The sequence below is a fragment of the Pan troglodytes genome, chromosome 1 (genome assembly GCF_028858775.2).
Source record: "Pan troglodytes isolate AG18354 chromosome 1, NHGRI_mPanTro3-v2.0_pri, whole genome shotgun sequence".
NCBI classification, from domain to species: Eukaryota; Metazoa; Chordata; class Mammalia; order Primates; family Hominidae; genus Pan; species Pan troglodytes.
Window position 1 is genome coordinate 172,199,683 of NC_072398.2, and position 16,927 is coordinate 172,216,609.

Sequence of the window (16,927 nt, forward strand, 5' to 3'; positions counted from 1 at the left end):
ATTAGGACTTGAATCCAAGTCTTCAACTCCAAGTCTATTTATTCAGTCTTCATTTTACCCATGGCACTTAGCACAGTTCCTAGCACATGGTAGGCAATCAAACAGTAAGTAATTCTGGGAAAAATTAGTACTGTCCCCATAGCATTCCTCTAGCTAACAATATCGTTCATGAATGTCATTTTGAAAAATAAAGAAATATTGAGGAAAGCAAAAAGGTAACCAAATTTTTTTGAGCTCCTACTATAAGCTAGGAATAACCCTGGGTGCTTTGTAAACACATACACATACACACACACACACACACACACACACACACACACTAGGAGATAGCTTTTGTTATTCCATTCTACAGATGAGAAACTGGTGGTGAGCCATTTAAGGAAATTACCAAAGATTACAATAGCGGGAAGGGAATGAGTTCAGATTCAAACCCAAGTCTTCCTGATTGCAAAGTCCATCCATACTTTTCACTATATCAGTGAAAAAGGCCTGTTACTTATAGAATAAGAGATGGCTTTCAGTGGTAGATAGACACATTTATTTTATACTTTTGTAATTATATTTATAGTTGTCTAAATGTTTATGGCAATTGATGCTTGTTATCCATTTACAATAGTACTCATCATCTCCTATAAAATTTGTCTTTGAGTTTTAAAAAAGTGAGTCCATTTAAAGAAAAGTATTAAATTGATTTTAGACATGTAAGTGGATATAGCAAAATGGAAACAATGATTAGCAAGTGACTGAAACTTGAGAAGCACAAATCTTAATCCTAACAAATTCCTTAATAAAACATTTTTGTATATGTGATTGGTTCCCATAAGGTGTATTGGCAGATATTTTCTAAATTATTTAGAGTAAAAAGGAAATGAAAACAAATCCGATTCCATGGGCAGTATTTTAAGAAATTTAACATGCTACCCTTTATTTCAATATTCTGTGTCATTTGGTGTTTCTGTGGTAGTTGCTGTAAGAAGTGCTTGGGTTCTCTTAGAATAAAGGAAGCAGTAGAAGAATCCATACATTTTTTAAGAGAGTAGTGGAAGTTTTCAGAGCCTAGTGAATATTCCCAAATGATCCACATGCTTGATGTTTGTGTTGTGCCGAGAAACAAAGTAAAAGACCCTGGGACTACTCAAGACACCTGGGTTTCCATCTTATCTTTGGATGTTAACTTACTACATCACTCAAGTAAGTTATGGCTGGGGTGCTCAGTGTCTTCATTATTTAAATGACAGAGTTTTGATTTCCATAACCATTTTCCAGTAATGTGAGACACACCCAATAGAGAGAATGACTATAACTGGCAAAAGCAGTTATTCCTGTAACTTAGGAAGCACATGCCTACATGGGCACTAGAGCCCTTCCAGGTCTAAAAGTCTGATTTCATAATTTCAGTTCCTTGGGTTGCAGATGGCCATACAAATAGCAGTAACATAGACACATTGCCATTAAACAGTCTCTGGATTATGCTTAGAATGTCACACCACAGATAGCATAAGCCAAGCTGGTGTAAATTCGTACCTGTCCTACTAGATAGTGAGTATTCTGGTTAATTAAATGTCCACGTTAATACCACTGTGCTCATTATAACTGTAGATAAGGACTTTGTATTTTTAAGAAATGCATTATGTAACTGCAATATATCAAACACAATTTAAACTATCACTAATAAGTGTTCTCTTTTCTTCACTTTATTAGTTTTTTCTTTGTTTCATTTTTGTTTCTGTTTCTTAAGAAATTAATTTATGCTTATTATGATAGATTACAATATTCACTTCCTCCTTCTGCAACCTCTATGACTTCCCAGCTCTACTGATACTGAACTTAGCTGTGATACTTGCTTCAGTCAATAGAATGTGGACAGAAATGATATCATAACAGTTCCAAGCCTGGCCTTAAAAAGTTTCACATGCTTCCATTTACCCCAGTATCTCCCCTGAGAAGAATATGCCCCTGGTAGATTCGACCTCTCTAGGATGAGTTCTAGAATGAGACACATGGAGCACATTTGAATGTGACCCTCAGTCCCATTTCTCCAGGTTGTAAACTACGCACACATGCAACAATGCATTAAAGTCAGCAGTTGCAGGAAAAGCCATCATCACTACTTAGAAAACTGTAAGGGTGGCAGCTGTAATGGGGAGGACAGAACACCAAATTAGGTCTTAGGAAGGTGAAGCCACCTCAACTGACCTGCAGACCAAAGAGCAGAAAATCAACTGATTAACATTGCGTAGCACTCAGATTTTGTGATGGTTTGTTTCACAAGAAGAGCTAATTAACCTACCTATTGTGACAAGTAAAAATTTACAGAAATCTAATTTTTAAAGAGAATAAAATCTTCTCTCTAATCCCACCCCTAACTAAGGTTACTAATGATAACCATTTGGTATATAACTTTCTGCTGGTTTTTTTTTCAAGGATTAAAGGAGCAAATGCATGTTTAAAAAAAAAAAACTTAGCATAGTGCTGGGCATATGAAGAAAGCACTCATTAAACATTAGCTATTTTTATTGGTATTCTCACATAAACAGATATACTCAGATATAGGTGTTTCAATTTGTGCAGAAATGAGACCATGCTATGCACATTACTCTGAAACTCGCCTTTCTTCACTTATTGCTACATCATGGGCATTCCTCTAGGTCAACTCATCTTTATAAGGTTAATTAGCTCCTTTTAAAATGGCTACAGGATATTCCATGGTTTGACTATTCCATAATTGTCTTATTTCCACTTTACAGATAAAGAAACTGAGACTCAGAGAACTGAAAGTGTTTGCAAAATAGTTGCTACCCCTCCCTATCAAGTCTTCTCTTCTTCCCCTGTCTCAGGCTTGGTTTTGTGACACTGTGACACAATTTGGCCAATGAAAGGTGAGTGGAAATGCCCATAGGTAAAGCCTTAAGAGCCACCCCATGGTGACAGCTCTCACCCTCGTCTGTAACATACACCAGCAATATCTCAGACAGAGGCTGCTCCTTCAGCCTGGGTCTCGAAGTAAAGAGCTAAGGTGTAAATCAGGAAGGAAATGTAACATGCATATGAAATAAACTCATGTTGTTTTAAGCCTCTGAGATGCTGGGGGTTGTTTGTTGCCACAACATGATTTAGAGAATGCTAACACAATGTTTCCAGACTTTCAAGTGTTTTGTCATTCATTACAAATATTCATCATCACTGGTTTGGTCAAGCACCAACATGCTAGTCAATAAAGATGTGAGTTGATAAAATAATCAGGAATAATCACCTCCCTAACTGTATTTTTTAAAACTATCAATAGCCTCCTCCTCAAGTTCCAAATAACTGGCGAAGGATATGATAATATCACAGAAAAGATAAGTCTACCTAACCCAGTAGGTTGAGGACCATCCTTTGTGTGTGGGAAGCCTCCTAGGTAGGTCAGTATTATAAGAACTTTGACCCAGTTTCTTCATGTTGCAAACTACATACACACAAACAGGCAACACTGTGCTAAAAGGCAGTAGTTCCAAGAAAAACCATCATTGCTACTTAGAAAACTGCAGGGAAGGCAGGCAAAATGGAGAGGAAATTAGAATAAATGGGACCTTAGGAAGTCTAATTCCAGCTTCGCCATGTATCAGCTCTGAACCTCAGTTTGCAAAGAAGACTGCTGTGAGGATCCAATGAGGGACAGCAGGTGCAGTCACGACTAATAAGAAAAAGAAACATGTATTCTGATTTTTTTAAATTACATGTGGAATACATGTTCGTTGTAGAGAATTTTAAAACAAACAGAGAACATAAGAAAGAAAGTGGAAATTACCCAAAAATCACAACCATTGACATCCTGATGGTTAATCAGCTATATTTCCTTCTAGGTAAATGCATACCCATATTACATATTATACTTGTACATCACACAAAGCCTTCTGAATGCATTTATTAAGTATATGCATACATATATTACAAGACCTTCCCTCTCAGGCTCATTCTCTCCATTCTTCTTCCCAGTTTACCTTTTTGTCCCTCCAAACATGCCCCATATTCAATAATATCCAGGCCTTTGTACATGCACTCCCTCTTCCCAGAATATTCTTTCTCTCTCCACTATCTCCTCTTTTTCTGGCTACTCCTCATCTTGGAGGGCTCAGTTCCTAGAGGATAATTATCTGACCCTGACCCTTGTCAGATTTCCCCAGGGAACCTAAAGCATCCTGTTCCTTGTTTTTCATAGCATTGCCATACTGGACTAGTCTTGCCTCTTTATTCTATTTTCCTTGCTAGACCCCAACTTGTGGGCAGGTACTATGGCTTTTTTCACCAGGGATTACCAAAGGCTGTCCCATAGTAAATGCTCAAAATTTTTTGAATAAATGAGTAAAATACTTAACAATATATGCTATCTATTTTTCTTCTGAAATCCCCAAAGCACCTTACAGTTCTCAATAAATACCCACTGAAAGATTAAATATGGAAGAGTATGTAAGACATGGTAACATGCTTCATGAAGTTTATAAATTAGATGGGAAGAAAGCATTGTAAAAGGAACCTCAGCACAATTAAATGCTATATTCTTTTCTTCTGCCTCCTCCACTACTTTTCTTCAAACTAGAAAGAGCAGAACAAAATCCCTAAGTTCAGTTCCACATTTGTTTCTTCATTGAGGGTATCCTGCAGCACTAACTGAAATAAAACAGCAGCTTTAACACATATGCTCCAACATTTCAGTGGCTCAGCGCAATAAAGTTGATTCCTCATTCCATCAAAATCCTATTGAGAATATTTCTGGTCGATAAGAAACCTTTCACATGGTTATTCAGAGATCTGGACTACTTCTATCTGTGGACCTGCCCTTCTCTACGACCTTGGAGACACAGAGACGAGGAGATGGGGAGAGACGGTTTTATGAGCCAAGCCTGTAAGTGATACACAGCACATTCACTGCATTGACTAAAACTCAGCCACAGGTATTTAGAAAGGAGGCCAGGAAATGTAGTCTATCTGTACATACAAGAGGAAAAGAAAAGAGGTTTGGTGAAAACTTTGTAGTTCTTCGCCACAGCTGATAAGGGAGTACCTAATCTTCTCAAGTGACCCAAGACCAGGTAATTTTGATTTATGGATACTGAAAACACCCATTTTTTGACAGAAAAATATCCATCTAATAGTGGACATGAGAATGTATCATTCCAGGTTTAGGAATTTTGAAGGTAAAAAAAGGTCAATTCCAGAAATGAGAAACAGTGATGTTAATTACCATTCCAGAATTCTAAATGAGATTCTTTAAGATGGCTTTTATGAACATTGAAAATAAAAATGATGATTACTATAAGTACAATGAGCTGACAAGGAATTATCATAAATGATAATTTATGGCATCGTTTCTGGCACATAGTAGATAATAAATACATGTTGAGCAGGGGAACTACAATTCTACTTTTAAGGCAACTATCCTATTGATAAATAATTTTAACTTCAGAAACTTCCTTCTTAAATATAGGAAAGTTTTCTTCTCTAACTTCTAACCATTAGCCTAGCTCTGACCTCAAAACCTACAGAGACTCCTATGGGTGCTCTATTGGTCTTCCCCCTGCCTTCTCCAACCCACACTTCTCCCAGGCAAATAATCCCAGTTCATTCAATTCTTCTCCACAAGACAAGGTTTCAGGCCTCTCACCATTTGGCTGTCCTTCCCACAGATATCTGTGGTTGGCCAAATTGCTTTCCAAATTTGAGGCCCACAATATTCCCAATGATGGGACCCAATGGTGTCCAACCAGTAGCATTTAGTAGAATTACTACTCTTGGCTTTGGGCATTGTGTCCTTACTTTGTGACTAGAAGTATTTAAGTAGTGAAGATGCTAGCAAAGGAATTCCTGCATTGGAAAAAAGGCAGGACTTGGAAGGTGACCACTAAGGACTCTTGCCACTTTATGATCCTATAGGTTTTGTAGAAGTTCTGAGTAGAGAAAAGGCATCACCATAAGTGTGATAATGTATACAACAGTTACACATTCCTCCTTGACAAAAACCTTGAAGAAAATCCAAGAGGACTTCCACAAGGGCTCCGATGTATAAAAAAGATGTATTGGGTATATTCTCTGTGCTAAGCATGCTAGATGCTATGGATACAGTGGAGACCAAGAGATACGGTTTTTCTATATTCTTGACACTTGGCATCTAGTGTGTGAAATGGACTTTAATAAGACAGTTTAAAAAAATACATAATTACATAAAGAAATATAGAATAATACTTTTTAAAACATTCTATTGTTAAGAGAAAATCACCATTTCCCTTGCCTCCGTTTTCCATGATGGGACATCTGCTAAAATAACCCTCTTATCCTTTCTCTCCATCCTTTATATATACTCCCCATGGAAAGAAAAGTAATTTGAGTTATCTGATTTCTGAGTTCACAAGAAAAACCCATGCATGCCCCCCTCGGAAACCGGCTCTCTCTTTTCAGAGTCAATTCATCCAAAGGATGTATACACTCACCGTACCTCTGGAGAAGGTCTGCAACTGTCCATCATTGCCAGGAACCAGTAGGTAAGTTTAATGCATGGGTGAAACATCAGTGCTATGGGTTGAATGTTTGTCTCCTCCAAACATCATGTTGAAATGTGATTCCCACCTGTTGGAGGTGGGGCCAAATGGGGGGTGTCTGGGCCATGGGAGCAGATCCTTCATGAATAGAGTAATGCCCTCCCTGGGGTGAGGCAGGGAGTGAGTTCTTCTAGCTCTATTAGTTCTCAGGAGAGCTGGATATTAAAAAGAGCTTTGCACCTCCCCCTTTTCTCTCTTGCTTCCCTTTTGCCCATGTAATCTCTACACACCCAGAACCCCTTCACCTTCTCTCATGAGTAGAAACAGCCTGAGGCCCTTACCAGATGCAGATGCCCAATCATGAACTTTCCAAGCAGCAGAATTATGAGCCAAATACACCTTTTTTTTCTTTATAAATTACCCAGCTCAGGAATTCCTTTATAGCAACACAAAAGAGACTAAGACAATCAGGAAATCCACTGTGGCTTCCTGTTTGCCATACCCTCCAAACCAGTTTGTATTAGCTTTCACATTGATATTTTGATCCCCACTCATCTGATTCCTGTGTCTAACTCTCAGCTGGTTCTTAACTCCAGAAGGTGAGAAAGGGGTGTTATTCATAATCCTTCTCAAAGAAAAGTTATAGGGACTTATGAGAGTATAAGGAGAAATCTAATTTACATGGAGAGAGGGCACATTAGGAAAAATCACAGAAAGTCTCTTTGTCATTTAAGCTAACATCCAAAGAAAGATAGAAATTGGCCAAAAAACAAGGAAGGGTTAAGAGGGCTCTTATAAAGGTTCTTAGACAACAAATAGTTTGTCTTATATGAGGAACAAATGAAGGCTAGTGTGGGAGTCATTAGGACTGGTCACCATAGGATTGTGCTTCCTGGTCCCCCTGTGGCTTGGCTGGGCTGGGCCATGAGACTAGTTTTAGTCAATGAATGTGTGAGAAGTGACATGTGACATTTTTAGGAAAAGACACTTAATTGCTGTGATGAGACCCTTCAAAGCTGCCTTTCCTTCTACCACGAGATCTGAAATGTTCCTGAAAGTGGGTGTTCCATTAGCCTGGGTCCTAGAGGAAGGTGATGTGATCAGAGTGCATGCCAACCCTTGCTGGACATATTGCAGGAGCAAGGAAAAAAAAAAACTGTATTTCTTAAGTCACTGAGGTTTGGGGGAAAAAATGATTTAATTATAGCATATGAACATATAGGAACAAGAAAAAAACTTTATTTCTTAAGTCACTGAGGTTTGGAAATATTCTTAATCATAGCATAACTTAGGCTATCCTGATTGATTCAGCCAAAGGCAGTGTGGCTGGAGAAAAGTGAGATGAGAAGTCCTAGCTCTTTTAAGCTAATAGGATGCCTTTAAGGAGGCTTCCGCAGGGGAATTTGACATTTTCCAAATATTATGTATTAAAACAAGGTACTATTGCTACTCAATCATTAAAACACCCCCTTCATTCCACTATGGAAAAGGCTATTTAAAAAAAATCCATCAACAAGCATTTACTGAGCCCCTTCTATGCTTTCATATGCCAGGCTTTGTATTAAGCATTGGAGATACAAAATAAGAATAAGACACAGTTGCTGGATTTGGAGTCAGGGATTTAAGAAGACATTTACAAGATCATGTGAAAAACATTCTCTACTTCAGGTATGTACCCAGTATGGTGACAGCCAAAGAGGATAATAACTATTCGAGGTGAAGCAGGAGATGGGGTGAGGGAAAGCTTCAGAGGTAGTGATTATTTGAGCTGGCTCCTGAAGGGTGAATAGGAGTTTGCCAGGTAGCCTTTTGATTAGGGATAAACGTACATGCAAAGACAGGAAACTGTCAGAGCAATGGAAAATGTCTGGGGTGGCAGCGACTCAAAGGAATGGAGGGAATGTGGAGTGCAGGGTGTGGTAGACTGCAATACTATTCAAAAATACTTGCTGCCCCTCCTCACTGACATCAGGCTCGGTCATATAAATTGCTCTCAGCATAAGCTTTAAGAGCCATGCTTTTTTCTGTCTGCCATAACAGTAATGTTTTAGAAAGAGCGTGCTTCATTAACCAAGGTCTTTGAGCAAAGATCATGTGTGTAAATCAGAGACACAGCCAACTTATGGTGGATGTATTAGTCTGTTCTCACACTGCTAATAAAGACATACCTGAGATTGGGAAATTTATAAAGGAAAGAGGTTTAATGGACTCACAGTTCCACATGGCTGGGGAGGCCTCAAAATCATGGCAGAAGGCAAAGGAGAAGCAAAAGCACATCTTACATGGTGGCAAGCAAGAGAGCTTGTGCAGGGCAACTCCCATTTATAAAACCATAATATCTTATGAGACTAATTCATTACCATGAGAACAGTATGGGGGAAACTGACCCCATGATTCAATTATCTCCACCTGACCCCACCTTTGACATGTGAGGATTATTACAATTCAAGGTGAGATTTGAGTGGGGACACAACCAAACCATATGAGTGGACATGCAATATGAGTGAGAAACAATTCTGTGATTGTAACCCAGTAAGATTTTTGGATGGCTAACACAGCATAACCTAGAGTATATGGAGGTGTGCATTTCCAGCTCTTTGACTTCTGGGTACCTAGTAGGATTGCACTTTCCTGCACCCTTTAAGTAAGGCATGGCCATGTGACTAATTTTAGCCAATAATATGTAAATACAATAAGAAGTGTCATTCCTAGGAGGGAGCTTTTAAAGCCAATGTGAGTTCACCATGCTTTCTTTCCCCTGCCAAACTGATGCGATGATTGTTGAAGCATGTATCAAGATGAAACTTTCTTCAGACTAGGTTTCTAAATGAGCACATTAAGCAGAGCCCCGTGAACTTGAACATGTAGTATGAGCAAAATATAAAATTTATTTTTAAGCCACTGAGATTTTAGGATTGTTTGTTATGGCAGCATAACCTAAACCATCCTGACTCATATAAAAATTGGCTCCTAGATATGGGTTAGTGTAATAACAACAATAAGCATAACAACAATAAAACTAAACAATCATTTAGAGGGTGATAACTAAGAACACTGCTATCAGAAGCTGAAGGGATGGTGATCTGTTTGGTAAACATATCACCTGTGATAATGTAGAAGGCAGATCATGAACCTGATGAACTAAAGAAAAGGATTGTAAAACAGAAAGTGAGTAGTGTGTGTTGGTGGCTGTTGGATGCATTCTGAAAGTTACTACAAGCTATTCAAAGATGAACTCAGAAAAATTTGGCCTGTTTGCAATCAGCAATGAAATGGAATAGAGAAAACCTATAAATCCAGGGATTTACATCGTTAGAAGAGGCAATTGTTTCCCAGTCCCGACTGGTAAAATATAAAATCAAGAAATACTTTCAGCAAGAAAGGACCTGGAAGAAACTAAGCTTTGAAGTAAGGATCAAGTCACAAAGTATGAACCTACTATTAAAACCTCAGGATAGGAGGCCGAGGAGGACGGATCACCTGAGGTCGGGAGTTCGAGACAAGCCTGACCAATATGGAGAAATCCTGTCGCTCCTAAAAATACAAAATTAGCCGGGCGTGGTGGCACATGCCTGTAATCCCAGCTACTCAGGAGGCTGAGGCAGGAGAATCGCTTGAACCCGGGAGGTAGAGGTTGCAGTGAGCCGAGACTGTGCCATTGCACTCCAACCAGGGCAACAAGAGTGAAACTCCGTCTCAGAAAAAAAAAAAAAAAAAAGGATCAATTAAGATCTTACCCAGTACATACTTTCAACTGGACAAAATGGCTCTGGGAAAAGGAAGAAAGGTCTAACTCTCCCACCAAAACCCAATAAGCCCAAAGTGCTCAAAATCAAGTGAAGAGCAAGAGAGTGAGACAGCAAAAGAGAGACAGAGGAGTCAACAGGCAGGAGAGCAGGAAAGCAAAGAGATATGGCAAACCAAAGAAGTATGTCTGGAAAAGAACTTTGTGGCTATTGTCACATGGAACACCTCATATCAGATAGATAAGAAGCCTACCTACACATATTCAAGACTTAATGTCACTCTGCATCTCCCCGACTTTTAAAAGCTTATTTAAAAGAATATTTTCCAATGCCTGCTTTAGCTGTGGAAAAGGAAGACTCTCCGAGGGCAAATCCAGGAGTCATGGAAAACAATGGGCAGGGCAGCTTGGTGCTGTGACTGGATGGGTCTTTAAGGTTGTTTCCCTTGAATAAAGAATGAGGGAATTCCACCAGGGGAAGGAGAGTAGACCAAACATTTGGTGAACAGAAAGGGAGACAGAGTCTTTAGTGTTATTCCCCAAATATTTCTGGAGAGCCCTTTGAGACACCTGGTAGGATTATAGTGATCTAAAGAGGCATGGCCATGTGACTGCTTTGGCCAATGATGTATGGGCAGAAGTGATGTGTGCCATAAGTGGATGCTCTGACAGCCATGATGTTCCGAGTTCCTTCCCCACAGTCAGGATAGCTGTGAAAAGGGGTATCAACACAAGGCCTCCTTCAGCCTGAGCCCTTGAGTGACTACAATGAGCAGAGCTACCCCGCCAACCTACAACGGTCATGTAGCAGAAATGACCAACTTTCACTGGAATAAGCCACTGATATGTTAGGGTTGTTTGTTAGGGCAGCATAACGCTGCCTTTCCTGACAGAACTGGGAGTGAGAGATAAGGCTGGAGAGAGAAGGAGTTAGATTGTGAAAAGCCCCTTCTCCAAGGCATAGGAATCGGAACTCTCCTGATTGTAAGGAAAAGCCAATGAAAGCTTCCAAGCAGGGGCGTTAACATGAACAGATTTGTTATTTTTTTGGATGAAATATGCTATTTCTCAACATAAGGAGAAGATCAGCCTACTAAACCACATGAGGCAGAGAGGAACACACAGAACCTTAGGCAAAAGATATATATTTATACAAAGTTCTAAGTCTTGAAATTTCTAAATACAGGAGCTCTGAACGGAGTTACAGTCAGAGGATCCAGCAAGAAAATTTCTTCTATGCCACAAGCGCTATTTCCTCTGCAGATAACTAATACTCCACAAGAAAGTTTGCCAGAGTAGAGAAAATACAAAGGAATGTAACACAGACCTGAGGTCAATTTCCAGCTGCCTGTGTGACCTCAACAAAGATACTTAACCTCTCTGGGCCTATTTCCTCACATGTTAAATCTGGATAATAATATATGTCTCTCAAGACAGTTGTGGGGAGAAAACAGCGTATTTAAATTGCTTAGGAGAATGCCTGGCAGATAAGTGTTTAATACATGAAACTGATTTTTATTACTGTTATTAAAAACTATTTAGAACACCAACTCCCTGAATACAACAGAAAATGATTCAGGGCAACAGACAGAGGAGAATGTTCTCTCCTTGAGGAAGCAACTGGATCTTGTCATCACTGTATACCTACCCCACCCCCTCCCCAGCTCAGTGCCTGGCTCACAGTAGGCTTTCAGTTACCCTCTGCAGATCAGTGAAAGCTAGGTGAGTGCCCGGAGTGAAGAAAAGTTGGCAGGTTTCCCACTGATACCAGCTGCTGTTGGTTTCTGAACACTCAAAGCCGCAAATACCTTAGGGCTGGGGGCAATGAACCCAAGGCTGAATTCCAAGTTCAGAAGCAGCGAAGTCTGAATTTAGAACCTAGGAACTTAAACCTGCTGCAGGTCCAACTTCAAGCCCCAGTTCTAGACAGAGGCTTGGGAAAGAGCTGACTTCTAACCCGGTTCCCCCTCCCCTCCTCCCCTCGATGCTTCTCACAGGAAAGTACACCTGGTCCTGCCAAATCGCACTCTTATATCCTGGCATCCTATCCAGGCTCTGCGAGGATGGAAACTGCGAGGCAGGGGAGGGAAGCGGGCTGTTTGGCCACCACCTCCCTAGTGCTGCAGGCGACCCTGTCACACTAACTCCTGGCAGCCCAGTGAGGTGGACGGCACCGGCCCCACCTGCAGATGAGGGAAATGAAGCTCGGAGGAGTTCCGTGATTTGCTTGCTCCACATTGTGGTAGCCTGGCCACGAAAGAACCAGGATTCCCGACTTCGGGATTCTTTCCACCACACACTTTCGTCCCTAAGGGGTAGGGGGCGGGGGGAGAATAAAATAACCGCGGAAAAGGAACCACTTACATGTGTCTAGCGCTTCCTAGAGGCTACCCAGGATATGCGCCCACCACCCGGCCGGGAGTGCAGAAATTTGAAGTCCAGGTTCTACCCCGGGCTCCGAGTACTACTGCGTGACTTTATGCGAGTGTCCGCCGCCTTCTGGGCTTGTTTTCCCGGAAGCAACTCGGCGCGGATGGAGTGTGTGTGTGCGCGCGCGCGCGCGTTATGTTGTGCGTGTTGTGTTAAGCGTGTGCGTGTTGTCCGGGGGCGGGAGGGGGAGTAGACTAACACCGGGGTTCCCCGAGTTTCGGATCGCCTACACGCTTGTTCCCATCTGGACCCTGTTACCCACCAATTGCGCCCACTATAAAAACTGCCCCTCCGAGGCAAAGCTGTGAACCCCCGCGCCCTTTCCCCCACGGTCCCGTTGGATGAAGTGGGGTGCAACGGAGACTCAGCTGAGCGTCCAGTTTCGGGCAATACAAATCTCTAGGCTTCTACGAGCAGCCAGACGACCCCGCGGACCGTCGCTCCTGAACTTGACCGAGATGCAAACTTCGGAGCGTTCTCAACGTGGGGGGCCGACTCTCGGGAGACCGCCCCTAAACTTAAGTCTCCTTAGGCTCGCCTCCACCTGGGACTTCACAGAGCCACCTTAAGGGCGGTACTCCCGCCCCCCCGGAAGTGCGGGGGGGGTGGCAGCGTACTTGGATTCTCAGCCTCCAGCCCCGCGCGGTGGCGGCCGCCGGTGGATGACTTCGGGCCCCACAAGTGGGGAAACAACAACCACCCCTCGCCCGCACCCCTGGCCCAAAACAACTGGCCAGGTTCCCTGGCCTCCCGGGTCCCTGCATCCCCCGCATCCCCGTACGCAGCCGTGAACTTGAGCCCCCCTCCGTCAGAGGTTGCGAGCGTCCGCCCGCTCGCGGCAGCCACCGTCACTAGACAGTCAAACCCCAAGACGTCAGCCCACAATGCACCGGGCGGGCCGGGAAAAACGGCCCGGGGAGGGGACCGGGGAAGAGAGGGCCGAGAGGCGTGCAGCAGGGGGGAGGGTAGGAGAAAGAAGGGCCCGACTGTAGGAGGGCAGCGGAGCATTACCTCATCCCGTGAGCCTCCGCGGGCCCAGAGAAGAATCTTCTAGGGTGGAGTCTCCATGGTGACGGGCGGGCCCGCCCCCCTGAGAGCGACGCGAGCCAATGGGAAGGCCTTGGGGTGACATCATGGGCTATTTTTAGGGGTTGACTGGTAGCAGATAAGTGTTGAGCTCGGGCTGGATAAGGGCTCAGAGTTGCACTGAGTGTGGCTGAAGCAGCGAGGCGGGAGTGGAGGTGCGCGGACTCAGGCAGACAGACAGACACAGCCAGCCAGCCAGGTCGGCAGTATAGTCCGAACTGCAAATCTTATTTTCTTTTCACCTTCTCTCTAACTGCCCAGAGCTAGCGCCTGTGGCTCCCGGGCTGGTGTTTCGGGAGTGCCCAGAGAGCCTGGTCTCCAGCCGCCCCCGGGAGGAGAGCCCTGCTGCCCAGGCGCTGTTGACAGCGGCGGAAAGCAGCGGTACCCACGCGCCCGCCGGGGGAAGTCGGCGAGCGGCTGCAGCAGCAAAGAACTTTCCCGGCTGGGAGGACCGGAGACAAGTGGCACAGAGTCCCGGAGCGAACTTTTGCAAGCCTTTCCTGCGTCTTAGGCTTCTCCGCGGCGGTAAAGACCAGAAGGCGGTGGAGAGCCACGCGAGAGAAGAAGGACGTGCGCTCAGCTTCGCTAGCACCGGTTGCTGAACTTGGGCGAGCGCGAGCCGCGGCTGCCGGGCGCCCCCTCCCCCTAGCAGCGGAGGAGGGGACAAGTCGTCGGAGTCCGGGCGGCCGAGACCCTCCGCCGGCCGGCCACTGCAGGGTCCGCACTGATCCGCGCCGCGGGGAGAGCCGCTGCTCTGGGAAGTGAGTTCTCCTGCGGACTCCGAGGAACCGCTGCGCCCGAAGAGCGCTCAGTGAGTGACCGCGACTTTTCAAAGCCGGGTAGCGCGCGCGAGTCGACAAGTAAGAGTGCGGGAGGCATCTTAATTAACCCTGCGCTCCCTGGAGCGAGCTGGTGAGGAGGGCGCAGCGGGGACGACAGCCAGCGGGTGCGTGCGCTCTTAGAGAAACTTTCCCTGTCAAAGGCTCCGGGGGGTGCGGGTGTCCCCCGCTTGCCAGAGCCCTGTTGCGGCCCCGAAACTTGTGCGCGCAGCCCAAACTAACCTCACGTGAAGTGACGGACTGTTCTATGACTGCAAAGATGGAAACGACCTTCTATGACGATGCCCTCAACGCCTCGTTCCTCCCGTCCGAGAGCGGACCTTATGGCTACAGTAACCCCAAGATCCTGAAACAGAGCATGACCCTGAACCTGGCCGACCCAGTGGGGAGCCTGAAGCCGCACCTCCGCGCCAAGAACTCGGACCTCCTCACCTCGCCCGACGTGGGGCTGCTCAAGCTGGCGTCGCCCGAGCTGGAGCGCCTGATAATCCAGTCCAGCAACGGGCACATCACCACCACGCCGACCCCCACCCAGTTCCTGTGCCCCAAGAACGTGACAGATGAGCAGGAGGGCTTCGCCGAGGGCTTCGTGCGCGCCCTGGCCGAACTGCACAGCCAGAACACGCTGCCCAGCGTCACGTCGGCGGCGCAGCCGGTCAACGGGGCAGGCATGGTGGCTCCCGCGGTAGCCTCGGTGGCAGGGGGCAGCGGCAGCGGCGGCTTCAGCGCCAGCCTGCACAGCGAGCCGCCGGTCTACGCCAACCTCAGCAACTTCAACCCAGGCGCGCTGAGCAGCGGCGGCGGGGCGCCCTCCTACGGCGCGGCTGGCCTGGCCTTTCCCGCGCAACCCCAGCAGCAGCAGCAGCCGCCGCACCACCTGCCCCAGCAGATGCCCGTGCAGCACCCGCGGCTGCAGGCCCTGAAGGAGGAGCCTCAGACAGTGCCCGAGATGCCTGGCGAGACACCGCCCCTGTCCCCCATCGACATGGAGTCCCAGGAGCGGATCAAGGCGGAGAGGAAGCGCATGAGGAACCGCATCGCTGCCTCCAAGTGCCGAAAAAGGAAGCTGGAGAGAATCGCCCGGCTGGAGGAAAAAGTGAAAACCTTGAAAGCTCAGAACTCGGAGCTGGCGTCCACGGCCAACATGCTCAGGGAACAGGTGGCACAGCTTAAACAGAAAGTCATGAACCACGTTAACAGTGGGTGCCAACTCATGCTAACGCAGCAGTTGCAAACATTTTGAAGAGAGACCGTCGGGGGCTGAGGGGCAACGGAGAAAAAAATAACACAGAGAGACAGACTTGAGAACTTGACAAGTTGCGACGGAGAGAAAAAAGAAGTGTCCGAGAACTAAAGCCAAGGGTATCCAAGTTGGACTGGGTTGCGTCCTGACGGCGCCCCCAGTGTGCACGAGTGGGAAGGACTTGGCGCGCCCTCCCTTGGCGTGGAGCCAGGGAGCGGCCGCCTGCGGGCTGCCCCGCTTTGCGGACGGGCTGTCCCCGCGCGAACGGAACGTTGGACTTTTCGTTAACATTGACCAAGAACTGCATGGACCTAACATTCGATCTCATTCAGTATTAAAGGGGGGAGGGGGAGGGGGTTACAAACTGCAATAGAGACTGTAGATTGCTTCTGTAGTACTCCTTAAGAACACAAAGCGGGGGGAGGGTTGGGGAGGGGCGGCAGGAGGGAGGTTTGTGAGAGCGAGGCTGAGCCTACAGATGAACTCTTTCTGGCCTGCCTTCGTTAACTGTGTATGTACATATATATATTTTTTAATTTGATGAAAGCTGATTACTGTCAATAAACAGCTTCATGCCTTTGTAAGTTATTTCTTGTTTGTTTGTTTGGGTATCCTGCCCAGTGTTGTTTGTAAATAAGAGATTTGGAGCACTCTGAGTTTACCATTTGTAATAAAGTATATAATTTTTTTATGTTTTGTTTCTGAAAATTCCAGAAAGGATATTTAAGAAAATACAATAAACTATTGGAAAGTACTCCCCTAACCTCTTTTCTGCATCATCTGTAGATACTAGCTATCTAGGTGGAGTTGAAAGAGTTAAGAATGTCGATTAAAATCACTCTCAGTGCTTCTTACTATTAAGCAGTAAAAACTGTTCTCTACTAGACTTTAGAAATAAATGTACCTGACGTACCTGATGCTATGGTCAGGTTATACTCCTCCTCCCCCAGCTATCTATATGGAATTGCTTACCAAAGGATAGTGCGATGTTTCAGGAGGCTGGAGGAAGGAGGGTTGCAGTGGAGAGGGACAGCCCACTGAGAAGTCAAACATTTCAAAGTTTGGGATT

General features: G+C 45.1%; 1 protein-coding gene across 1 annotated transcript; it reads left to right on the forward strand.

The window, feature by feature from the left end:
• Positions 1–1,740: 1,740 nt before the first annotated feature.
• Positions 1,741–16,446, forward strand: JUN (Jun proto-oncogene, AP-1 transcription factor subunit). The gene has a single exon (XM_063801435.1). The coding sequence runs from the start codon at positions 14,863–14,865 to the stop codon at positions 15,856–15,858; it is 996 nt and encodes a 331-aa protein (XP_063657505.1). The 5' UTR covers positions 1,741–14,862; the 3' UTR covers positions 15,859–16,446.
• The last annotated feature ends 481 nt before the right edge of the window (positions 16,447–16,927 follow it).

Coding starts and splice junctions, on each gene's coding strand:
- JUN (XM_063801435.1), top strand. CDS start 14,863: ATGACTGCAAAGATGGAAACGACCTTCTATGACGATGCCCTCAACGCC.